At 36.6% G+C, this 27062-nt stretch overlaps 1 protein-coding gene across 3 annotated transcripts in view; it reads left to right on the top strand.

Annotated features, from left to right (window-relative positions):
• The window catches only part of DLC1 (DLC1 Rho GTPase activating protein), a 256678-nt gene that overhangs the window by 88164 nt on the left and 141452 nt on the right, over window positions 1-27062 (top strand). For all 3 annotated transcript variants that reach the window (XM_068680392.1, XM_068680391.1, XM_068680390.1), the window contains exon 4: window positions 1965-2105. In XM_068680392.1, coding sequence (XP_068536493.1) covers window positions 1965-2105 — 141 coding nt within the window. The remainder of the gene's footprint in view (window positions 1-1964; window positions 2106-27062) is intronic.

Below are 27062 nucleotides of genomic sequence, written 5' to 3'. Positions count from 1 at the left end.
ATGACTGACCCAAGGTGTTCTCATGCAGGCTTCCTGTTAATTTTACCCATATGTGTTGCAGCTGTTTTTCAATTTAAGAAACCTGAGAAATACTGCCCCAAAATGTCTCGGCTAACATTCAGGTTGTTTGTTTTTGTTGGTGGTGTTTTGTTTTAAATTATGAGGGATTTTTCCAATTAAAACCAGACTTAATTATTGTTATGTAGTCTAGTAAGTGGTCTGTAGGTGAGAAAAGATGTATTTACGTTTCAGTGGGTTTGGTCAGCTGAATATTAAATAATATATCATTTTATAGGATGCAACATAATTACAATTTTAATAGTTAAACATTTTCCTTCTGGATTTCAGTGTATTCACAGTATCTCCTTGGGCACTGATGAGAGGGGAAGGCTATAATACAATGGTAATGTCTTTTCTCCATATCTCACCAATGAGTGCCAGCATTTTAGCTAATTTCTTATAGCAATATAGGGAGTTGGGGCAATCTGTATGAGTTAGCGTGCAGTATAATCAGGGCCGGTACCTGTTTCCATGCTGGAAAACAGTCCCCATGAAAAAGGACAGCTTGTAACAAATATGGCATACATGGTGTGTGTGTGTGTGTATGTATGTATATGCATATATATATATATATATATTTATATATATATATATATATACACACACAGATTTTTTAGGAAATTTTGAACCTTTGAGTAGTATGAATCAGAAGGGTAAAAGGTCTGGTCTTCAGAGCACTTGTAAATAGAGTTCGGTCTCATTAATGCACATTTGAATATGATACAAAAATGTGGGTATTAGGACAGGCAGCATGGTTCTGCACCAAGGCAGTACATCTCCACTGAACTGGAGCTTCTAAGACCAGCTGTTCCCAAACTGTCTTCTGCAGAGGCATTTCTGTGCCTCTGCTACATTTCCCGGTGCTTCATGTTGCAGAGGATGCACTGGCAGGAACAGCCTGCCTTGAATGCATAGTCCCACCTAGAGCACAACCTTGTTTCTAGTTAATAACCCTTTCTAGAAAATAGCACACTTAGGTACTTGGTGCAGAAGCACCTGTCTAATTGGCAGTTCAGGACAAAACCCCTGAGATATCTCTGCCCCATATTTCAGCTATTCTAGGATGGTGATATTAGGAAACTGAGGCTTTATCTGCAGAGTTGGATGGGGTTAATAGTTCAGGTTTTTCTGCATGCACTGTATTTGCAGGCTGCACCTCAGCTAATAAGCCTGACAGTATATGGCTGGTCCTACACATAGCTAGCTCTTTGCCAGATATGTGTCACAATTTATCTGCAAGCAATATAATCCCCTACCCTCACTCTATGCAGTAAATCAACCACATGCTATATTTTTACTTCCTCAAAAATAAAAAGTCCTATATTTCTTCTTTTTATTCTCAAATAAGGAATGTAACCAATGTCATTAAAAGTAAGGGCATTCCAACCAGAAATAACATTTGGCTGATAAGTGTTTGCTGATTCCAAAAAACGAGGGAGCTGTACCTCTGAATTGTATAAACTGCTGCGTGGTGATGTCATTTCAGCTGTGTAATGGTTTACAGATGTTCACAGAGTTTGCAGTGCTGCCGGAGACAGAAGGTGGGAGCACACAGGAAATGCTGAACATCAGAGAAAAATGTCAGACTTCTTCAGCCCTGAACTGATTTTTCTTACCCTGCATTCTACTATTTAGGGGAATTATAGCTTTGATGTTAGTGGTGATTTATAATTTCATAACAGCAGCTAATGCAAACCAGCACATTGAAAAGGAAAGCAAGAGAATGTGTAGGTGATGGAAAAGAATAAGGGGAGTTACAGAGAAGAATAAGAGGAATATTGAGAATTAGGCATATAAGTTTGAGTGATCCTATTTAAACATTTCTGTTATTTAGAAGATGTAGATTTTTGTATGATATTCATATTTACAGAAAACACTCGCAACTTTTTTTTTTTTTTTAACAGGATGTTGAATCTGGTTCTGAGAGTGGAGTGGATGTTGCTTCAGTAAGTCACTCACAAACAAACTTATCTCCTAACATTCAGACTCCCGACCCAGTATCATCCTGTTCAGCAGCCAGTTCTGGAGCTAAACCAAAGGCTGGGGTGAGTATAAAGATTGTGTTTTAACATCAGTCATGATACTTGGTTGGAAACTAAATAGTTATTTTATACTAATCACTACTTTGATTGTACAGAAGTAAGTGTGTGACATGGAAAAATATGGACGAGTAATGCTACTTGTGTCAAGGTGCTTTTTGAGTGGCAAAGAATCCTTAGGCAAAGTTTGACATTTAGAAACACTATTGTAGGGAGATGATTATAATAAGCTAAGTTTTTATGTGGGAAAATAGATTAATGGAGCTATTCCATTTTACTTTGGAAGATAATGTTTCTTGAAGTGGTGTCTCTTGGAACAGTTCCTAAATCTCTTGGAGGATGCAGCCAGTGAAAAAGACAGTTGAACCACAGCCTGATTTATGATGCCTAAACCCAGTCATCCTAGTCGTCTTGAAAGGCTAAACCATTGTGTACTGAAAGCAGAGGTATTACACTACTGAAGAGGGTATGTCATTCTAAGGACAAATTTGGCAAGCAGCTTCACACATTTGGCATCAAAGGGAAGCCTCTGAGCATGCAGACCCTTTCCTGCAGGTGCCAGTACACACAGCAGTGATACATTTCCTGAGACACAAGCCTGAGGGCTCAGAGATGGCAAAGAGCTTTCGTCAAGCTGTTAAAAAAGCTAAAGCACCTTTTTGTAAAGACTGGTGCCAGCCTTGAGCAATGAGCTCAAAAGGAAGCATTCCTTATTATGCAGGTCCTCCAGGTGTCATTTCCACATTTGCAGTGAAATTCTTGTAAGCAGCCAATGGGGCTGCTGTGCATACTCTTTCTGTACATAGTTGATGCATGTTCCTATATGTTACACCACTGACTTTTGGGAAACAGATTGCTCAAGCAACCTGCTGTATAGTGTTCTCTTCAGATTGGAGGCAATGAAGCTCTCAGCCTTCTATATCCATTCATAGCTATCAGGAGCATGATCCTACTTTTTGCTGCCATTGTCCATCTACTGAAGAATCCTTCTTCATAACACTTTAGCCATCGGTGTGCACAGAAAAGCCTGCATGTTGAAGAAACTCCTGACATACTTTCTGTTTCCACTTGCACTTGCTCTTTACGCTCCCTCAAAAAGCAGAGAAATCTAAACTTCTCCAAACTTTGGCTGAGAAGTCTTAGCATAATGACTGCTCCATCTGTTCAATTCTACCAGTGCTGGTAACTGGACCAGCAGAAAATCTGGGATAAAATATTAAAATATAAAGTGTGGTTAGCATAAATATATATGTTTATAACAAGTTTATAAAAAGTAAAATAGAGACGAACTGTCACTTACTGTACTGCAATAATAGCAATTTAATTAATGCCTTTGACTGAGGCAGTAACAAAAGTTCTAATAAACATTTACATTTAGGATTGTTCACTTGTACAAAAATAAATTCACTTATAATTTATCATCAGTGCATAACTATAGCAAATAGAGAGGTCTGCACTCTGTCACTGCATACAAAGAAGCACAAATTCTCAAATAAGTACATATGTTATGCTGGAAGGTGATACCCCATTTTGCCAGATCCTGAGAAGAGTGAAGACACTCTCTAAGGTATTAAACATCCCTTTTTAAATTTGGGTTTCTCTGTTAATATTTGGGGAACTCTTACCGCCTGGCTTTGCAGAGGTGTGGGTCACTTCCTTTGGAGTTAGACAGTATGTGTTAATTCACCTTTAATTAGTATTTATTCTTTGACTTTCACTGTGCTGGATATATCTTGCTGAACACATTTGGAAATAATGTTCTACAATATACTTTTTACTGTATGTTTAATATATGTGATTCTGAAGAGATCCTTTTTTTCTTACTTTGTAGAGTAAATTTTGAATATTCAAAAAGAAAAAAATCTCTACTATTTTGTGGGTTGTACAGCTACAATCCAGAGTATGCTTTTATTAACTTATTATTGATAAGTGAATCCAAATTTCCTCCAAACAACTTTTTTTCCTGAAATTTTGCATGCTGCAATTTACCACACTCTATAGTGGGATTTGGGAGTGGGCTTTTCTTACTAAGTGTTTTCAGACAAAGGCTATATTTTCATTTTTATCACAGTGGGTTTGATAAGTACAAAAAAATCTGTCATTCTTACTTGAGTGTAGCTCTCCTACAAACTGGGAAAAACAAGGTCCTCTCAGATATCTTTTAAAATCATCCTCAGTCCTTACCCTTGTACATCTCTAGCCCTGCTGTTTGTCTGGTTCATCTACGTGGCTAGATAGCCTGATGCTTGGTGCTGGACTATGATTCCACCCCATACTTGTAGAAAAGAAGTTCTTGTACTCTTCTGGTCATGTTTAGCACGGGGCTCTACACAGAATGAGTTTTTTAAAAAAAGTGTGGTGAATGGCATTGCCATGAAACACTGCCCAGAACAGACATCAGGGATGCCAGTGATTTCCATGTAGAAATCACCCATGAAAATCCTCAAAGTTGCCATCGTTTCCTTTATTTTTTTTTCTTTTTTGTCAGAGTAACTGGTCTAGGAATAGGATTATTCTGCAGTGCAAACTCAGCAAGCTACTTTTTAATCCTAGTGGATTGTTTCAATGGTTTTACTTCCTTTTTGCTGCAAACAACTGCAGATCTTCAAGGACTCCAGATGCTTAGTCTCCAAGGACAACTTATTTTGTTGTGTTTATTAATAATATGTAAACAAGAGTGCAACTGCAATTAGTTATGTTATGGAATGATATGTGGTATTTTTAAACAAACTACAGCAAACTCTTGACTGCATGAAAAGCAGAAAGTACAATTAAAACAAGGCATCTTGTACAGACTGGGGGTGTTGAGGGTGGGAATAATAAGGCAGGAATGGTTCAAATCTAGTTCTTGCTGAATAACTCAGAAAACATATTAACTTCACAAGACCTTATCTTTCAGATAGGAAAATTGTGTATAGACCAACTATATTCATTCAGGATTATTAATTTTTATATGGATTTAAAAAATTACAAAATATATATTCTAACAATGCCACACTGTGCTGGAATATCTGGAAGCAGAATTTGGTGTGATAGTTCTGGTAAAAATGATTCATTCCTTGATTAATGAAAAAGCAGGACATTTTAAATTTTCATGGGCAGATTTTATGAAATCTTAAGCAACCTTTCCAGTTGTAGAGGTTTTTAAAATTGTAAAACGTTTTTTTAAAATTCAGTACCAATTAAAACTTTCTCTGCAAATTAGTAGTAAATATTCTTTTTAAAGAAAAGTGAGTGTGTGTATATGCATGCACAAGTTCTTTAACATTTCTTAAAAATGCTCTTATGAATAGTTAAACTCATTCTTATGTGTAATGTACACGCATTCACACTGACAAACATATAAACATACACATGCAGGAACACACATGTGCACAGAGTGCTCCTTACTCCTTGCACAGAGACATGACAAAGAAGAACCAGATTCTCCCCAGAGCATTATAGAAATGTATTTCTATGCAAAGTTATTCCTATGATTCTGCAGGATGCAGCATGAAAGCCTTTACTATACAGATGTATTTGGTATGTGGTATTTGGGGCTTCTGAGGAGTATATGGTTGAATAATCTTTACCCTGAGTTTAAGAATCTGCCAGTATTATATTTCATGAGTAATATATTATTTCAGAGTAACAGAATATGATGTGATCAATAGAGTTTGCTCCATAAAATAGCAACTAAAATGTTCGTATTCAGCAAGGTGCATAAGTGGATAGTCCTTGTGAAATATGGATGCATGTGACTGAATAGGTGCATTTCCCAAATCATTTAAGACTGGATAATAAGAAATGTTTCTGGCATCTTTATATTACTTATGTTTACATAATGAAGAATGTTCATGCATCTATAATTAGCACATGCCTATGTTCTGTTTTTTTTTTTTTTTTTATGCACTAGTCTCCAAAATAGACAATGATTTTTTTTAATATTAACTGTGCACTTGGCAGGCATATGTCACATGGGAGTTGAATCAGCTTAAAAAAAATATGAAATCAACATGCTTTTGCCCCAGTGGTCATGAGAAACACTGAAGAATAGGAGTGTCTGGTCTGGATTTGGAGAGCAAGGAATGTAAATATCCTATATGTCATTGCCTTCTTCAAACTAATGCCACACATCTGGGCGCTTATAACATTGATCAACAGTAAAGATCAGAAATGACCGAGTTTTAAATTTGTCTTGATTATTATAAAAACAATATGTGGAGACAAACCTTCAGAATATTTTAATAACAAAGGATAACTTACAATCGCCTTCTCCAGTGTGCAGTTAACTAATTAAGGAATAAGAAAAGTTGGCTAAAGCACAATAGCAACTCAGGCCTAAAAGTTGTGGTCAAATTTTCGTCCTTGAACATCTGCTCTGCAAAGCCTATCTATTCTCTGATCAGGTGAAAGAAAAGAAACAGCCGTGATTATTTCTTACTGCTTTTCTTGGCTGTCCTTCTTGCTTCAACAACGTCCAACCTAGCCTTAATCACGCTGTGCAAAGTAACCAGAAATCTATTATCACCAGAAAAGCTGGTATCTAGGAGAAAATTGTTTTTCAGATTAGCTGTAATGACTCATTTAAAACGCATTCATTTCTCAAAGTGATTTTAGGCACAGTTGTGCCTGCAAGTACAAAATGACCCAGTCTGGCTAAGCACTAGAATGGGATTCAGGTGCAGCTACTGATTTCAGTGAAACCCTGGATGAGCTCGTAAATCCACTTTCACAAATCCTGTTACTGGATTGAGAAAGAGGTTCTGTTATTTAGATGACAGTTTTGCAAACTGTCCATTTATATGTAATAAAATAATAGACTTTCACATATGCTTTTGATTCATATTATTTTTTAAAACTACAGCTGTTTAGAGGAAGCCAAATCATTCTGTGAATAATAATTTATAGCTTTGTAGATTGAAAAATAGAGTTCAAGTTTCTTGCTGCTTTACTGCACAAAATTAAGCTAGAATTTATGGTAAGTATAAGGAAACCTTGGTTCCGTAATTAAATATCCCTAAAGAAGAATTATCGGGGAAGTCACTGCTTGAAGCGTTTACGTCTCCCACTGTATTATGTTTTATACTAAATTCGATGAACTATGAGTTGTGTAACCACATGCAGAATATTTTAGTGAAATCATGCAGAGTGGGTTATGCCGCATGAAAGGTGATAGATTTTCGTCTCCCTGAATCATACCTTTGTTAATATATACTTACTTATTAACTGTGGTGTTCCCTGTGTTATTCATTTATTCCTTCAGGCATTCTTGTAGGCATTAGAGAGAAAGACTCAATGTGCAACATTATTCAAAATATTGTTTCTTTAAAAATTATGAATTTTCATGAGTAGAAGACGGGAAAGCACTTCAGGATACAACCATGTTAATTTAGTTAGTATTGCCTGCCAGCTTTCATTTCAATGTTTAAAAAAGTGTCTTAGAAGACAGAGTTAGACAATTTTGAAAGTGAATTTTAAAATGATCATATTTTCATTTGGATTCTAACAGTCTGTTTTTTCATCCCATAAAGTTTTTATGCAAAGAATAAATCACCATGAATCTACATTTGCCATTCTTGCACCAGATAACCATAGGATTATGCTATGTTTGTTACATGAACCTCAAAAATGTTTCTTTGACTCCAGCTCAACCCCTGAAGGAATTCATATTCTGAGTGTAACTTCCTATGTTAACTCCAAATGTATTTTATTTTTTCTCTAATGAACAAAGAAACAAAATACAAATGTTAAAGCTTTTTGCTCTATGAAGGTTTCTAAGCACTACAAGTCCTAAAAGGTGAACACTCTGCAATGAGAGTTAGCTGCTAGAATTTAAACCAAAAACACTGACTCCAGATAGGACATCTCTGACAGTGCTGCACTGGTCAGGGACAGTCTCTCAGTCCATCAATATTGATTCCTCAGTGACCAAAGTGAACTGAAATTCATACTGCAATAAAATATTTGGCATTTTATGTAACTGCTGTACCACTCAGGAAATATATATATATATTAGGCTGCCTATGTTTGTTTCCAAGTTTGATCCCAAAACAGTATCAGAAATCTGAATGCTTATCTTGCATGATGCTAAGCATGAAGACTTCTGAATGCTTTCCATGACATCAAGATGCATATCTATATTTCTGTCTCTTCTTGCAACCTGGTTATAGCAGCTATGCTTACATAGTGTTTTTTTCTCATGTCTTCCAACTTTCTGGAGTGTTGCTGATACTGTCTTTAGCAGTGTGTCAGTATGGTTGTGTAAAAAGAGTGTCTTTTTTTTGTTGTTGTTGTTTATAAGCAGAAGGAAAAAAATACGACTTTAAGCAGTAACTTTGCTAATTGTATTTTTATATTTATAGCTTTTTTTTTTTTTTTTTTTTTTTTAATTCGCTGTATGATGCCATCTGCTGTCTGAATCTTGTAAATGCAATGGAAAGGGGACACTGGTCACTAAACCCGATACAGACAAGCAGGCTGAATAGAACATTTTATAACAAACTTATAGATCGTATCATGTTTCAAAAGCTTTTCATCTTGTACAGAATTATTCTAAATATTTATAAGATATGATAAACTAAAGGTAGATATTTTTCTTTAATTAAATTAAAGAAAAATAAGGGAAAATAAAGAAAAAAAGGAATTAAATTGTAATGGAAATGATAGTGGGTGGGGAGACTTTAGAAATGCTTAACAATCCACTTAGTCCTAAACAGAATTGATTTTACAATGAGGGAGGAAAAATTTATCTGTTAATGGACATAAGATGCTTGGAAGGTTTTTAGATGCATTCCTTGAACTTTAAGTTTAGTACTAGGAATTCCACATTTTATATTCATACATGAAATAATTTATTTGTACATTGAGTGCTAGTATCCATAAAAATCATATCCTGTTTTCAGTCTGCTACATGATAGCTGGCACCACATAATATCACATTTACATGTGTATCACCATAGGAGTCATGTGGGTTTGACAGCATTAAGCCTGTTATACTAGAGTGCTATGGTTCCTTGGCATGTTGCTTTTTCCAACTGTGAGGAAAAAATAGTGAATATTGCACAGACTTCCCAGAAGATTTTCTGGATTTTGCAAAACAGAGACTGCTTTTCATTTTTCTCATTTTATCCAAACCTCTTGTGATTGAGAATGGGAAACCTCATCTTCTTTGTAAGAAAAAATTACATTAAGCTAAAAATCAATCATACCTGAAGTTGTGGATATTCAAGCAGATCAGTAGAAGAACATGTGTATTTACATTGAAATATATCACGTTTACATGTTTTACATATGAAAGTTTTGTGGTTATGCCTGTCTGTAAATGCAAGGGGCAAAAAGTTCAAAATTCTTCAAAATCTGCTCAGACCTGAGAACACAACTTATATCTTTTCTGCATGAGCAAAAAGGCTGAGGGTATTACCATTTCTGGTCACTTACAGGAATGCTGCTGTGGTAGGGAACCTAGAAACTGCAGTCTGTGCTCTCTGACATCCTGTTTGCATTTGGGTCTGGGCAAGACAATCCCCAAACCCCTCAGAAAGGAGGGGCATCTCATTCTTTGCACTCCTTTTTCTTCACTGCAGTTCTGGCTTACTGACACTTGGAATCAAATCTGTTATGTTCTTGCACATCAGCATTGTGTTTATTAGTATTTGCTGCGTCTAAAGTTGACAAATGGAAACTGAAATCTTTGAATGCATTTTATTGTGTTGCTCTCAGGACCAATATCCTTCTATGTAGTTCAAATTTAAATACTCAAGGCTTAAAAGCAGGAAATCATCTGTGTTGTTGTTAGATTATCATGAGCAGATGCAGAGAAAGAGAGCTTTCCAGGTTCTCCAAGAACAAATTATCTGAACTTTAATCATGTGAGTCATATGAAGTCAAACAACTAAAAATTTTAGCCACAAATTAGTTTGTGTCTTTAAACTTCATTTTGCAATCAGTTAAGTGTATTTTCTCACAGGAGTAAGTCTGTTTAAATAAACAAGGCTGTGCATATCAGAAATTACACATGAATCAGTATATGGATGTATTTTTCTTTTTCAGAATTCAGGCCTGTCTCAGTGCTAAAATTGACCAGAATAAATTACCACAAGGATGCAGAATACTCCTTTCAAATGCCACGTGCTGTCTTATGTCACTTTTCACATGCTTCAGGGAGCTTGTTTCATGCCTATCACTATATTCAAAGTGTTAAGTCATGCCCCATTGATTAATAAATCTGGTTATTTAGACACTTACCACAGGACAGCCTGAATTTGCATTCAGGTTCATGACATAAATGAGAATTGTATGTCTTCCAGTTCCAAATGAATGTCTGATGCCTAGAAGCATTGTTGGTATCCCATCTTATAAAAATCAAGAGAGTAGTCAGTGCCATGCTTCAATTATCTGACTGCCATAATGTTTCTCTAAGATAACGTTGTGACTTCAGGCCTGCCAAGTACTATGATCCAAAAATTGTGTCAAGTTTCTGCACAAAAACAATGTTAGGCTGAATTTCAGTCAAGAAAGTGTCTGGAATAGAGGAATTCCCTAACAGCTAGAATGTGAAATACAAGGGTTCAGGCTGGTCATTTAAATTACTATGAAGCTGGAGTGGAAAAGAGCATTTTCTATTTCGTTTATGAATAGAGGTGTCCTGGAAAACAAACATGTAATAAAGAATAAATTGCTCAGAAAATTCCTTTTTGATTTTAGTACTTTTTCAAAGCTAATGATTTTGATAGCCAAAAAAATAACTCACTCCACCAGCTTATATTTCTGCCTGACTTGCATCCCAGAAGTGTGTAGGAAACAGCTGAGGCTCATTCTAGCAATGGTTAGACATCATTATTTAAAAAAAAAAAAAAAGGAGGGGAGGATGTGAAATTGTAATATCACTATTAGTTAATTTTACCACTATTTTTAGATATACCTTGTGGTGCAAAATTAAGTGTATAAGATGATTTAAGTACTGCAAAAAACATTTGTGACTATAGGTTTGTATTCTGAATAACATAGTTCAATCCTTGTTATTTAAATACCGCTAGTAATGAAGATTCAGATGATAGATTACTGACTCCGTTTTTTGGGGAACTGACAGTCCTATATTATATCAAACAAAAAGATTGGTATGCATAAATAAATCAGCTTTTAATTAGTTGTTAGTCTATTTCTCAGTCAATATTTAGAAGTGACACATTGGGACTTTGATAGCCGGATGTTTTGACCAAAAATTAAGTGTAAGTGAATATTTATAAGTGACTTGCTGACTAACATTTTTTCCCGAATTTTGTTTATATTGTGAAAGGAAAGAAATATGAAGATACCAATTTGCAAGTGATTATCATTGAGAAAATATAGTTGGTCTATCCATTATTCACAAATCAACCTGTTTAGTTATTCACACCCCTTTCAATCAAATTTTAGAGAGGCTTGTACTGACACTGTGTTGAATATTTAGTTTTATCAGGAATAGGCAGGTTTTGCAGACTAGCAATGTTGAGGGCTGGCAGGAATTCAGCCTGCTTTATTAGATATAAACCTGTAAAGGAAGCAAGTGAAAGTATACTTTCTGTAAACTTTTTTACACAATTTACACAAAAAAAGGAGGAAAGAAAGTCCTGTTAAAGCTTATCTAAAAATGTCATTCTTCAAAAGTATATCTTTCTTTCAGATTAAATCAGTAGGAACAGCCTCTCACTTTCTCTAATCATTCAGAAATGGTAGTTTAATAGAATGGATATTAATAATAGGATATTAATGTCTTTTTTAACTTACACAATTTTGCTATGTAGCTGGTTTAGTTTGAACTTTTCAGAACTTGTTGGGCTTTTCTTTCCATGGCAATATGTTCTGAATGTCAGACACTATGTGAAATGTTCCCATTTGTTCCCCATTTTTATAGCTTCATAAGTTTATTGTGAGTCTCTCTTCTGTGCTCTTCCATATGGACTCAGTTGAATCCATACCAAGTTTCCCCTTTTTTTCCTGAAGTTACTTGAATATGTTTAGCTGTATGTTAGTATGAAATTTTAACTCTTCTTCAGCACTAAGAAAATCTTACGTGACATTTATGTCATTGTTTAAAAAAAAAAAAATTAACTTTCTCTGTCAGCATGTAATTCACGTAGTGCATCTTTGCATCAAAGAACTTGAATCCCATAAACCAGCTCTGAATTGCTGTTGCATGCATAAGAAAATACGGAAAATTATTTTAAATCCTTCTAAGTTAGAGGTCTATGTGTGGAAAACTGCTAAAAAGATGTGGAATCATTCGTAATGTCTACAGTGTAAAAAATTTATTTTCCCTGGAAAAAAAAGCAAAAGTCTATTATGTATGGAAGTGCACTCATATTCAATTAGTTACATTTTGTTTGCTTAAATTACTATAATGGAGAGGTTTATACATCTGAATGCTGTTGCATGGATTTTGGCATGACCCAACACTTGCAAAAGAGATAACTGAAGGAGATGAATGGTAAGGTGAGGTACCTAGGGAACAATTACTTATTAAAACAAAAGGCAATAATATTTGTTAAATGTTAATTTTGTGGAACTTGCTAATATTTTTGAAGGTAAAAATAAATTGTCTCAAAATTGCTTAGACGTTTTTATGGAGAAAAAAAATACAACCCATAAAAAGGTGTTCAAATGCAGATATCTTCTGTCTGTTACCATCACAGTCTTACATGTGATGAAATCCTACTGCAGGACTTGCATTTTAGTCAAGAGCCACAGGTTGCCAACCTCATCTGTTGGGCGTAGTGTTTGCAGTACATGCATGCTCTACAGCTGCAATGCTTATATACACATTCTGTAATCTACTGCACATCTCAGTCAGGGAGAGAAAAGTAGGCTAGACTGATCTAGTACAACCACAGACGTTCTCTTAACCATAGACAGCTGGGCATGGAAGCCCTTACATGGGCTGTTTCTCTTATGTGGATGCTATTTCTCTTGCATAACACTTTATCTCCATATAACTTTAGTGAAACATGCCATCTCTGTTTAATGTCTGATTTCAGAGCAAGTAATAAATTCCAAACATTACTGGGAAAGTCTGTTGAAAAGGAGGAATCTGAAATCTCCTGTTAAAATGAAAAATGTATTGCATAAATTTTTACATCTATACATCTCACCATTTTTAGAATTTTGTCATTGAAAGAAAATAATTAGAGGATATGTCAGAGAATGAATTTCACCACATGCAGAGTACATAAGTAGGGATTTTAAATGATGTAAAGCCATAGGATGGCTCTTGAACAAAAACACTGCATCGAGTCGAGCAGACTGTATTCTCCATTAAATAGCATGAAAATAGAAATATTCATAGATGTATAACTGTTTCCATCCTGTTCGGTAACAACAACATGTCTCAAAATGTCCAGAACAAAAGAAAAAGGGTACCAGAAAAGGTCAGCAGGTCCCCTTGCTGGATAGCATGGAGTCGAAAGGAAGATCTACTTAGAGCCTTGCTGCAGAAAGCTGCCTTGCAGTTTTTCTGGGAACTGGGACTAAGGGCCTTCAAAGCTGTGAAAGAACTTGAGCTTTTTGCCAGTAGAAGACCAATAGGTGAAAAAAAGCCGCAACTTTATTCAGTCCAACAGTGTTGCACAAGACTGTCAGCTAGGATAAACTGTTGTTAGATACTGAATTGTTGGTTAAATTGTAATTTGCCAAGGGCAACTCCCATTTTGGTTTTGGATAGCTCTATGAAGAAATCCATTGTTTCTCTATCAGACTTTGTGTCATTATTACATTTTGCTAGGAATTAGTGTCATGGGACAGCAGCAGTCAAACTAAATAGCACAAACTGAAAATCATCTTGTGGACTGACAGCTACCAGCCCCTTACCCTGCCCCTCAGCAATTCAAAAGAAGAGAGAACACCGAGTGGTTTAAAGATGGAGAAAACAGTTGTGATCTCAGTTCATTTGTAAGACGGTGCTGGTTTAGAGGTGCAGTTGTGTCCCAGGTAGTACCACGTCCTTTCTTGTCCTCATGTGAAGTTCCTACAAGGAGGCAATTCATATTGTCCAGTTGTCCCATGCTAGTACTGTCAAGTGGAGCACATGGGATGTACTCTGGTTGCAGGTACAGCAATCACACTTGAGCTACTTAAATACTACCAAGAAACCTATTGCCTTAAGCATCAACTCTGCTGACATCCAAAGTGAAAATAACTATTAGTAGCCATGTAAACTGGTATTGTTGTCTTGACACGATTAGGATTGGCCTATTTATTGTACAGTGTTTTCAACTAATCTCCTCGTATACATATGCAAAAGTTTAGTGTTTGAGACTTTGGCCCCTGTTGGGATGTTATGAAAATGGAATGCCTCTGGCAAGTGTGTATGTTCTTGATGAGGATGATTTTTAAAACGATGCTTTACTTTAGGTTAGCTATAAATATTTGAAGTGGTCTTTTTTCTGTTTTGGGGTTGTTTTTCTTTTTTTCCCCTTTTTGCCTCTTTTTTTGTCGATTTTTTTCTTCCTTTTATTTTGTCTTTTGTTTCTTTTTTTGTTCCAATTTTTCATCTTTTTGTATATTCTTTTTTGTTCCAATTTTTCATCTTTTTGTATATTCTTTTTTGTTCTTTTTTTGCTTTTTTCTTTTCTCCTCTTCCTTTGACTTTTCCATCCTCTTAAGTTTTATTCTGGATTTGTGTCTTGCATTAAAGTTGGTAGAGTTATTAATACAATTTCTTACCCTGTCCTACAGTACACTTTGTCTTCCCCATGCTCTGTGGCTGTCTTTCACCAGTCCCAGCAGTGGTTGTGCATACACAGTTTTGCCTATCCCTCTGAGCTTTCAAATTACTTCTCTTCCTTTTATATGCAACTGGATAGTGTGTTTGACTGTGACTAGAACAAGGTGGAAGAACTGTCAGCATTTATAGCAAAGATAGGTATTAGATGTTTTCCAGGCCATGGAGTGAAGACCAGTGCCTTTAGGGGGAAAGTATATCACTAATAATTGTTGTTTATACTGTCAGTCTTGTTAGTACTGAATTCAGCCCCCATGAGTCCATGCCTCCACTTGCAGCTATGGTTATTTTAAGTGTGCTGTCAGCTTATTTTGTTTTGTTTTTTGATTGGTGGTGGTTGTTTTGGGGGCGGGAAGGTGATGTCTAAAATAATATGCATTGAGCTGAAGGGAGAATATGCAAAGCCCCAAGAAAGAAAAGCAGTCCTAAAGGGGAAAGAAACAATGTCATATGTAAATAAGCCTTTTGGTGAGAATTTCCTGTGAGTTTTATCTAAGAAAGAATTTCAGGCTTGGGTCCAAGGGAGGACAGAACGAGGGGACAAACACACAGAATGTGAGCTGAAACAGTAGCAGCAATAACTTAATATCTCTACCAGTAGATGGAGAGCACAGGAAAGTAGAGCATGCACATGAAGAAGTAGGAAAAGATCGTTGCATTAGCATCTCGAAGGGGAGTGAGAAACGTAAGAAGAAAAAAACAAGGGACGGGGGGGGGGGGAGGTGGATTACAGCATGGGAGGAAATTGGAAAAATTAGATTCTAAAAGGTAAAGAGGAAATGATAGGACCTAAATTACCAGCTCACTCAAATCGGCTTGGTGGTAGTGAATAAATATCTATATTACTTTCTTTCATGCCTTGGGTATGGTATTCTTTACTCCTGGAATATGGTTTGAAAACGTGGCAGGAATAGTTTGCATTACTGGAATGGAAGAAATACATGTCTGCCTTTTCAAGCACTTTTCCAGACACAGACATGCTGTGAGTGACATCATGGAAAACCATTTCTTCTTGTCCTTTACATACGCCTCTCTCATAAGGAATTTGCTTGCTCCTGCGCTCTCTTTCTCGCTCTCTTGCCTTCTGTGTGTCTCACTCTCTGTCTCACTTTATATTTTCTGTCTCTTTTTCCTTTCCTTTTTCTCTTTATTATGTATTTATTTATTTATTTTTGTCTTCAAAGTCAGGGTGGAAGCAAGGGAGTTGGTTAGCGTCTCTGTTTAAAAGTTGAAAGAGTTTGGTTTGGGGTTTTTTAATGCACAAAATTCCTCTCAGTGAGACATGCCACACATTCTGATCTCTCCCCTTCAGGCAGTTACACGCTATTAAATATGGGGTTGGAAATGACACGCGTCTGGAAATACAGAAATGAAACAGCCTGCCATTTTCCGCAGTGCACTATACAAGGAAGGTGTTGTAAATTGTTAATTGAATGGCATGAGCTTCTAGTTTGTTGGGCTTTCTATACATAGAAACTGTGCATTCCAGCGTGTTGCCACTTTTTATTTTCTTCAGATTAACTACTGCACTTTGAACCTTTTTGTGTTCTAATGCAGAGAATTGCAAAGTTTTTAGTTCTTTGTTTTGGTTTGGTTTTCCCCTAAAGCATAGAGTATGCTCTGAACTTTTGTTCTGTTTACCTTCTTTTACCAAGCCATCTATATGGTGGTTTGGTACTAGCATTATTTTAAAAGAGAAATAAAATGCAAGTAACCAAAATACTTCAAGTATTCCCTATATGCTCCCTGAATAAAAATATAAATACTGAAATACAGTTATTAAATAATATGACATGGATTATGTAGAGATTAATGGCTAATGCATTGCAATGCAGAATGGCAGATACTGCTCAGGAGTGAAAGTGGGAAGATTGTCCAGTCTTCATTCTGAAGTTTGAGGTTCCTGCTCTGAGGAAACTATGTTTAGCACTGGTCTAAGAAGTTTATTGCTCCTTAGTAATCTATTAGGTGAGGAAAAAAAAAATAAATGAGAAGCAGTCACAGAGTCACTGACGAATTTCAGGCCACCAAGTCTAAAGACTTGAACTTGACTACTGAAATGTAACCAAGCAGGGTTTCATCTCAGAGAAGGGAGAGAAGTGGATGACGTTTCATCTCTCAATAACCCATGATCCTGCAGCATGCTAGCACTGTCTTCAAAAAGATGTATCTCTCAGACCAGAATATTTCATATCACAATAGTATGGTCTTAAGAATGCTCAAGGCACGTTATGAGTATTGATGAGTAGACACAAGATTAGATAAATGCGAGATTAAATATTCTTTCTTTAAAATGTGATGAGTTTCAAAGCACCTCAAATGATTGGCCAAGTTATGTCTCCTTAAAAACCTGAAGGAACTTTAGTACAAGCTAACAATATTTGAAATTCTGTATTCTCTGCAAATGGCTGAGAGATTTGTCTGGAAAAAGTAAAATCATGTATAGACCTTTCAGCTGAACGGGAGAGATGAGTTTATTTTCACAAACTTATATGGTTGATGTGTTAAATGAACAAAAAGCTCAAGAATTCAGTATGTCATTGGAGTATTAGTGGTGTTGTAGGGATAAAGCAGATAGCAAAAATGTAACAAAAAGTACCACAGCCAATTTTATATCCAGCTTCCAAACTGTTAAATTGAACTGTGTTGGCTCATTGTGGAGCTTTGCTACACAGTCACATGCAATTTTTCTTTCTAATTCTTCTTTTGCTCCTTTGCCAATACAAAAGTAGTTCAAGAAAGATCCAGTTTTGCAGTTGCCAACACACTGAGTGAGGTTTCAACATGCCTAGGGATTTCAGAGTGCTTTGGGACCTCTGTATTCTTATGAGAGGGGAAAAATATCTTTAATGAGTTTCTCATATTGTTTAGAATATCCTGTGAATAATCTTTTGGAATTACAGAAATTGTAAGTAGGTAAAATCAGAGCACATGAAAAGTTAAGACTCAATATTAAAAAAAAAAAAAAAAAAAGAGAGAGATTTAAGAAATGTTTTTAAAATTCAAAAATTCTGGGTACGCAGAAGGCATTCTTCTTCCTTCATGTTGAAGAAGACTTTCAGGAGGCCCTCTAATTGTTCAGATTTATTTTTTTCATTAAGTCACTCTTTTACAGTTTCTGAAAACTATTAGAAGGGCAGAAGTACATTAATTTTAACAAGAGTATGTGCCAGATTCTGAACCTGGGATGAGTTGTCCATCGATATATGTGCAGACTGGGTGACAAGGCTGTAGAGCAGCCTCACAGAAAGGGATCTGGGGAGTTCTGGTGAACAGCAAGTTGAATGTGAGCCAGCAGTGTGCCCTAGCAGCCAGGAGGGGCTGCCCTGGGTACCCTGGGGTGTATCGAGCACTGCACTACCAGCTTGGTGAGGGAAGGGATTGTCCTTCAAGGCAAAAGAATGAAATTATTTCTATAATAATTTTCTTACTTGGTCCTGAGAGCTTAGAAAAAGGGTAGGGAGAGAGAGAAGGGAGAACAGATGTTAAAATACACACTACAAGTAGGAACTACTTGTTTGGAGGTAAAGATCAGGGCAGAAGCACTAGGACTATTTAGCTAAATCTGATTAGGTTTACATCTCAAAGTATGCTGAAAGATGTATCAGGTCTCATAGAAAGTACTTGACTATGGAGAGCTTTTATTATTTAAAATGAGGTGCCTCTTTCCAAGAAACAGGGGACATTCTTAATACTTTTCTACACCTTTTTTATTTGTATATCTTCCTATGTCCTCCTTTTGCTGAAGGCCTTAAATTAAGTATTCCTTTGCAGCAGCACTGAGGCCACCTCAATGACAGAAAAAACATTTCCAAGAAAAAATAAGTGCAAGGAGTTATATGTTCTCCTCCTTGTACTTTTGAGGAGGAAGAAGTTTCGACTCCTGCCAAATGCCTAAGTTGTGCCATGCATGAAAATAAAATGTGAAGGAAAACAAAACAGGAATGTAAGCGACTTTATGTTGAAAGTTCTGTTTCATAGGCAGCTTGGACATTTGGGAGTCAGTGAGGTTAGGCTTATAAGCACTTTTGTAAGTGGGTAGCTCCTCTTCTTTTCTTATATTTCTTCTCATATTCCAAAGATATTTGCACTTTTCTGAAGTAGTTCTTCCCTTCTTCTTCCCACCTCAAAGCAGTATGCAGTGAGTGTTTTCTCAGATTCAGGTTAAAGTTTGTACACATGCAGGTAGTTTTGCTGAAGTGCTACCTTAGAGACTCTGATCATGTTTCCGTACAGCTCTTGATATTTATAGACTTTTTTTTGTTGTCATTGGGCCCTTTGACACACCTATTGGAAAATGTTAGCTGATAGATGAGATTATTTGCCAAAGGAATTTTGAAGACCGAGGACATTTGAAGAGCGAGACCTTGAGTCAGAACCGATCTGTCTTGTAACTTTAGTCAGAATTTCACAATCCTTGCTAAACTGCAAGATAAGGGCCAAAGGCAACAAACCAGTGGGAGCCGACTCAGAATGTGCCAAAGTTCATAGCACGGTTGCTTCAGGCTGAAGTTTGTCGACCTTTAATCGCTCGGGGTCATCGGTGGTTCTGCTGCAGGGCCCTGCAGAACGTGAGCCTGCTCAGATCGCCTGCTGCTGCTGCTGCCCAGGCTGCCGGCAGTGGGGAAAGCCAGGATGCACAAATTCCAAAGGGGCATTTCACGGGTGTCTGCTTGTCAGCCTGCTCTGTCGGACTGCCATACTTGTATAACACATGTATTTTCTAATTCTAAACTTCCTTGAGCTCTTGCAAATGGGGTAGGTGGAGTTTATCAAAATATGTGAAGAAGCTTCCTTCAAGTTAGCATATCTTTTACACTTTCAGTGCTATGTTTTGTCATTAAGCAATTGCTTACACTAATAGCAATTAGTGTAAAGAAATAGAACAGAATAGTGTATAGAAATTAGTGTAAGAAATGCCTTTTTCCTGTTAAGTCTCCTTTGACTATTAGTATTACCTTTAATGACCTAGTTGCTATGAGTATGCTGGGCTGCTCTAAAGCTGTAGTGTGAAAGATTGGTGTGGGGAAAAAAAAATAGCATTTTGGACTCTAATCTTGCAACAAATTCAGCGTGTAAGCATGCAGTGACATAAACATGCTTCAGCCCTGTGATCCATGACTTGTAAAGAGTATTAGCTATTAAGGAATATTAACTTATTTAATGATGATGTCATTCATGGCATAATAAAATCTTTAATGCATATTTTTATGGGCTCTGTCATAGATTTGGGCAGCTCACAAATTTTTATATGTCATCTTATGGCAATGATAGAGCTTTAGAAAATATCTCATTCGTACACACTTAAAGAGGGATTTTAGTACAGCCCTTCCAGCACATGAAGTACATTAACATGTTGTGTAAATTCTTGAACAGTCTTCAAAAGCTCCAAAATTGTCACTGTTTCTCGTAATCTTCTTAGATATGAAGGAGGCAAAGGAGACAGGAGCCATAAGAGTGTATTGGCCTCTGGAGCAGCTGTGTGCCCCAGGGGCTGAGGGTTGGGAATCTTCAGAACTGGATGATCCTCTTTGAGAGGAAACTAGAAGTAGGAGGAAAGGAAAGGATAATGACAGTTCATAATGTTTCACAGCAGATGGAAGGAGGAAACAGTTTACAAAGAAAATAATCTGGTTGTTGCTGTGACTTTTAGAGATTTCAAGAAAGGAAATGAACACACGTTTGGAAAGAATCTGTATGTATTACTGTGCTCTTTTTTTAAGAACATATATTCTAGATTTTAAAAGTATTCTAGATTCCAAGTATTTTTTTTATGAAAGTCTAATACTTCAGAAAAACACTCATAGGGTAGCATTCACAATTTCAGGTGAAAGTGGAATACAGGAGACTAGATACCTTCACATTTTTCCTCCTTAGGAGCCTCCTCACATACACCAGCAAAGTTATCTCGTTGACTGTTCCCCATGCCTTCTTTAGTGTACGCTTTTGCTAGGGTATCTGAAAAAGTTTGAAATCAGTCACAGTTGTTGTGTTCTCAGACTACTCAAAACACACATACTCCCACATCAGTCTGCATGAGGATTCTTGCTTTATACTAATTGCATTCTTTTTGGTGTATGGGTAATTCTTTTGCCCTGTTTGTACAGGATCTTGCACAATGGGGTTGTGGTCCAAGTCTGTGGGTTTTGAGTGCTTCAGTAATACAAATAATGTTGTCACCACTTAAAAATAGGTTTGTGAAGTGTAAGCATGGTTGATCTTATGAGAACGAAAGGAAACATACTAACAAGCTACCACTATCACCATTTTTTTTTAATTGCTGCAAGTATGCTCTGAAATTTCAGTAACAGTCCTGTTTGAAGCAGTTTTCAGTTTAATGACCAACGTACATGTAAAACAGTGCACACTAGGAAACGGAAAAAAAAAAAAAAAATACAGAATGATTACCAAGTAAAACCTTTTCTGAAACATTTTCTTACTGACTTACTTGTCTTCAAAAAACAATGGGCTAGGGACAGCTTTTGATGAGGGAAGGGAAGCTTAGAAGTGTTGGGGGGGAAACAGAGTGGTTCAGAGAAATATGAAATATTGAATGATTGGAAACCAGGATTTGTAATTCATTCTATACAAATAGAGAAGAACATGAAAAAGCTAGTGGACCATGTACTATGATCATCTTTGTCTTCCTGGAAAGAAGGCACACTGTGAGAAAGAAAGAAAAGAAAGAGAGAAAGAGAAAAAGAGAGAAAGAAAGAAATCAGTGGGATCAAAATCAGCCTCAGAGTAAAAATCAGAAGCAAGGAACAAAAGAGTTGGAATGAAGGTGCTGCTTTGGACATTGGGACATTTAGGTAAAATCTGATGATGGTGAATGAGAATTTCTATTTGAAATTGGTGAGTCTTGACTATCTGTACAAATGAAGATGAAAACAGTTTCAGACAGCAAATACAGCAAACAGTTTGTGTTTTGAAATATGGAAATTGCATGACAAAAGTATTACTCCAGGCCAAGAATGTATACAGTACATCACTATAAAAAGGAAAGCATCAATGAGGAATCAACTAGGAAATTTAAATAAAATGCTGATATTATTGATACAAAACAGACAGGAATTTTAAAAAATGTCTGCATGTATTTTTTGCCTAGTTTGACCTTTCTTTGTAAAGTTTCCCTCTTTCCTAACTACTAAATACTGGCCTTTTATTGTTGTTCTGCATGAATAAGTTATACTTTTATGTTTGTTACTTTTATGTTATACTTATGATTCAAAAAAACACACATCGTTTTCATCAGCTAACAGATAATCTTTAAGATTTACTGTGGAAAAAAAAAAAATGGCATGTTTTTCATTCCCTGCTGTTTTGTGGTCTGACAGTATTATTAGCCAATTCTATCCAAAAAAATGCCATCAGTATCACCTTCCAAAATGAGAAATGAACTCAGTTCTTCCAACCAGTTAATCACCATACTGCATGAATCCACGTGGCATATGTAACTTGTTCCATAAAATGCATGGGAAATTCTTTCCTAATTCCTGTTGAGTTCCGTGTGGTTATCTGAAGTTCCCACAGAAGCAATTCTAGCTATTCAATCTCTCCTTATTGTTTTCACTGAAGTTCTAGTAGCTCAGCTCCTCAAACTAGTAATTATGTTGTTTCCATGTTTTTGTCTCATGGGCTTTGTATGGGCATGTATGAAGTTTCCATTGTTACAAGCATTGGTGCAGTTCAAAAATAAAGTTTAGCACTGGGAGCTCAGGTGTTTAAAAAACATTTTGCTTAAAAAACCATCACTGCTTCAAACAGATCTGCTCTGACTGTCAGATTCTGGATACTCTGGAACTGATTCTCACTCAGCTGAGCAAATGTGTTCCCAAATAGTACGGTTATCCTTCCATTAAAAGGCAGTACTTGAGGAAAATTGTATCAGTTCCTTCTGTGACTCTTCCAAGTCTTGGCACAATCAGCTGTTCATTAAAACTGTTCCCACTGCATTAAAGAGCTGCTCTTCACCTAGAAAACAATCTCATCCAGTTGAGATAGACTAACAGAGCATTTCGTTAGAGTATCCATGCTGTACTAATGCCTATCTAAGTAACTGGGGAAAAAAAAAAAAAAAGAAAAAAAGAGGTTTCATACATAGGTAATAATTAAGTTGTTCATCACGAAGTCTGTATAGCACAGAATATTTCCATGAAATAAGGACTTACGTTACATTGAGAAAAATATTTTCAAGCATTACAGTACTGAGTTAAATAACAAATAATTTAGTTATTATAGGCTGCATCATATTAGAAGATACTTGAACAAAATTTCAAGATTCTTGTTTATATGATTCCTCTAACCAAACACTACAGGATAAAACAAAAGTCTTGTCCCCGTCTATTCTGCTTTTAATACCTGGGGAGTAGAGGAGGGTAATCACTTTCAGACTTCTTTCTATAGTTGGCAGCAGGATGCGGGCTTTGTGTTATCAGTGGATTTGTGAATGAGGTGACAGAAGGCCCTCTGAGCATGAGACAGCTCAACAGCTCACCTCCTTCCTCTGGGAGGTACAACATGACAAAGCCCTGGTGGGACTTTCTTAAAAATGTACGCTCAGTTGGTTCCCAGTTACCAGCTATTGCAAGCTTTATCTCAGTTGCAGACTGCAAAGCTGAGCACTGAAGCACCTTGTAAAGGTGAAATTGAATTGCCCAAAGGAACATCAAGTGCCTTTGTGTTTAAAGTCCAGAAGAGATCAGGTGAAAATCTAGTCTTTGTTGATGTAGGACCCAGTTCAGCATTTGCCAAAGTTGAGGAAGGCTTGCCATTGATTTCTCTTAAATTTAATTGGTGTATATTCTTACCAAATTTCTTGTGGCAGGGCTGTAGCAGTGTTCAGGGATCATGCTCAGTACTCACTTCTGGGAAACATCATTTATCCACACGTAATTCAAATTAAATAAACACACATATGTGGAACTAGGGTTAATTTTGTCACTTCTAGCCAAGTCTGACACTTAGAAGAAGTGAGTACTTTGATAGCGTATCATAACTTCAGTTCCTGGTAAGCACTTAGGAATCAGCCTAAAGGATAATGAGTGGTTTGATAACTCTATGTAGGAATGTGGAAAAGATATCAAAGAGTGGACAGCTTTTAAGTCTTGCCAGCAAAGGCATAAGAAGATTCATTTGCTACAGAATGCAATTGAAGTTCAACCTTGCAATAACATTCGCTTTCATAGCAAAAAGATAGTTAATAGTTGATACAGCTTACTAGAGGAGGTTGCAGGTTTAAATTAAGTGTTTAAAACAAACTAGCTTAATGCCTAGGTAAGGTGTGACATGTTTGCAGAGGTCTGTCTTGTTCCAGTAGTTTCCATGCACAATCATTTTTTCACTAGGTTATGAGAAGATCAGAATTGTTTGCCTTCGAGCAGCATACCTAAAACTTTCTTGTTTTAGTTCTTCGGCAAAGTAGGAAATAAAATAAAACCTTGCACTTGATTTGATCACCCTTAGGCATCAGAACAGAGTGATTTCCCCTGACTTGTAAGGGAGGTTCAGAGAACAAAGGACCAGCTGTACTTTTCTCTGAAGCACACATCAGAAATGGAGATAGCAAACAGGGCAGAGATGGCCAGTGATGGCCAGGAACTCTTCTCCTCTCCTGTTTACCATATAGTCCTGTACTAAGCCAGTTTTCAGGAGGAATCTCTGGGCACAACTGGCAGAAATACTGCTAGCATGCTCTGTTCCTGATTTGTGTCATGAAACCTCTGTAATATTGGGTCCAGGCGTATAAAAGCTGAAAATACTCAGGTGGAAATTTTGAGCAAGACCAGACAAGACCAAAAAAGACAATCTAGGAGAAAAGATAACTACATTATTGAAATTCTTTGACTCTTAGGAGACTTACATTAGACAACTTGCAATAGAAATAGGAATAACATCAAGTCATACTTTTCAGTACTTTGTAATTACTGATGGTCTTAACAGATTCTAATTGCTATCAGAATGTTGAGATTTTCTACAACAGACAGAAATTGTAGCTGAAAAAGATTTTATATACCTTCTTGAGGGTTCTTAAGGATAGAGGCTGTCTGCAAATAACAATTTATCATAACGAAATACTAAAGCATTCTCTTGTGACATATTTTCCTTAGCCTCACCTTCATCATAACTTGTTTGTGTATCAGTATCTCTGTGTTCAGGACTGCACAAGGTTACTGTGAGTCAGTTAGGGACTTACAGGTTTCATAAGACGTAGAGCAATGAGAAGAGTTAGTTCTGAAATCTATGTACTTTGTGTGGTGTTTATTAAGCTGAAAGTTTAGGTTATTTAGTCCTGTTCAAATGCAGCTTTGAAGTTACATGCAGTTGTAAATGCTGTCACATTCTCACAATCACAGACTGAGTTTGTTCAGACCTCTTGGAAACATATGAAAGTTTGTTATTAATACTTACAGCAACATCATTTCCTGTTACTGCCATTACTTGTCTTCCTGATGTCCACTGAGAGAAGTTCTCCAAGGCAAGATGTCATATATCCGTAAGGGTATGCTTTAAGCCAACTTCTTTTTCCTGCTTGGATTTCAGTTTTTGAAATTATGCCTTTTTATGATGTTTTTAGAAGACATTCATATACTTTGTTGTCATATAAGCCAAGCTCAGTACACACAGCAGGGAGCTTAATTCAGCTTCCACAAGTGTCTATGTTTCATTCTCTCCATCCGCATTATTTCATGGACTCTGTGAAATGTCCCTGATTCTCCCTTCACAGAAGTTCATCTGTTCCTCAGACTAAGTGCTGAGGTGGTCTTCTGTGTTCAGGAATGTTTGTCACTATCTTCTCAACCATATTGTCCTGTCTTTAAAAGAGTTGCCAATAGGAGCTTAGTTGCAGAGTTCGGACCTCGTGCTAAAAACTCTGAAATATATGCCAGTTTTGATCTGGATATGCTAACTGAACTCATCTGTTTGGATGGTTTGGCAGTTTTGAATTATGTTAGCCAGTCAATTTTAAACCCATGTTACTGTCTGCATTTCCAGTCCATGCTTTCTCAGCTTGTAAATGAGACTGCTTTGGGAGACAATGCACAAAGTCTTACTAAAGTCAAGGTACATTACATCTACTGCTCTCTTCTTGTCCATGTAGCCAGTGATTTAATTGTGGAAAGCAAATCAGGCTGATGACCTGCTCCTAGTAAATTAGTGTTGACTGCTCCTGATTGCCTTCTTTTTACTCATGTGTTTGGAATGGTGTGCTCCAGGATCTTTCCCTGGACTGAGGTGAGCTGGCAAGTGTGCAGATCGTTTCCTCTTTGCCTCTTTTGAGCATGGGTGTGTAAGTCTTTTTCCAGCCATCACAGCCATGATTTTTCACAGATGTTAGTGGGCCTGCAACCACATCAGTCATCTGTTTCAGCATGCTTGGGTAGATTTTATTTAGCCTCACAGGTTGGAATACATACAGCTTCTATAAATAGTCCCTAACCTGTTGGGTTCTTACTTCTCCTTTCTCTCTCTAAATCATCCTAAACCCAGATGGCAAGGAGTAGGATTTGCCTATCAGAAGTGAATCAGAATGGTCTATTTTTGACAAGATTAGAAGTATAAAATAAAGATGAGTATAAAGAGGCAGACTGTAAAAGTCTTGATCTAATATAGGTTGGCTTATTTCTTTCTTTCACTCTCCTTGGCACCAGATACTAAAGGCTGAGTTTTTTTTCAGTGACCTCAAGGTGATGAGTACCCCCCAACTCCTATCACCGCTTTTATTTTCAAATCAAAACACAGGAAAATATAAAATAGAACTTTTATTCTAAGCTTCTGTTTTGAGACACATTTTTATAACTTGCTGCAAACACACTATATTCTTTCCTCATCGAGTTCAGCGTGCAAATATTGAGTTTAGAAGGTCTTAAGTACATGGGTGGTCAAGGGTAATGCATTGTTGTGTTCTTTCCAATGAAAAACAGGCACCAGTTTCCTGGTAGAAGGACTTGTATAGTGTTGTTTTGTTTGTTGGGTTTTCACTAAGACATATTTTTGTTTACTTGGCTGCCAAGACACAAGCAACAAATCCTTAAAAAAAAAAAAAAAAAAAAAAAGCCACTACCCTTTCTGTGGCAGCTTTATAATCTAAATTTACATAAAAAACTAGGAAGTAATGTGGGTGGATTTAAACTTTACATTTATTCTACCTGTATAATTCAATAATTCATTTCACAAATTATTTTTTTTCATATGAAATACATCCATTTTGCAAGAAATCTACTTTG

This window comes from Anas acuta, chromosome 4 (assembly GCF_963932015.1).
Source record: "Anas acuta chromosome 4, bAnaAcu1.1, whole genome shotgun sequence".
Lineage (NCBI taxonomy): Eukaryota > Metazoa > Chordata > Aves > Anseriformes > Anatidae > Anas > Anas acuta.
The sequence above is the reverse complement of the archived record's forward strand: the minus strand, read 5'-3'. Positions and strand labels throughout refer to the sequence as shown.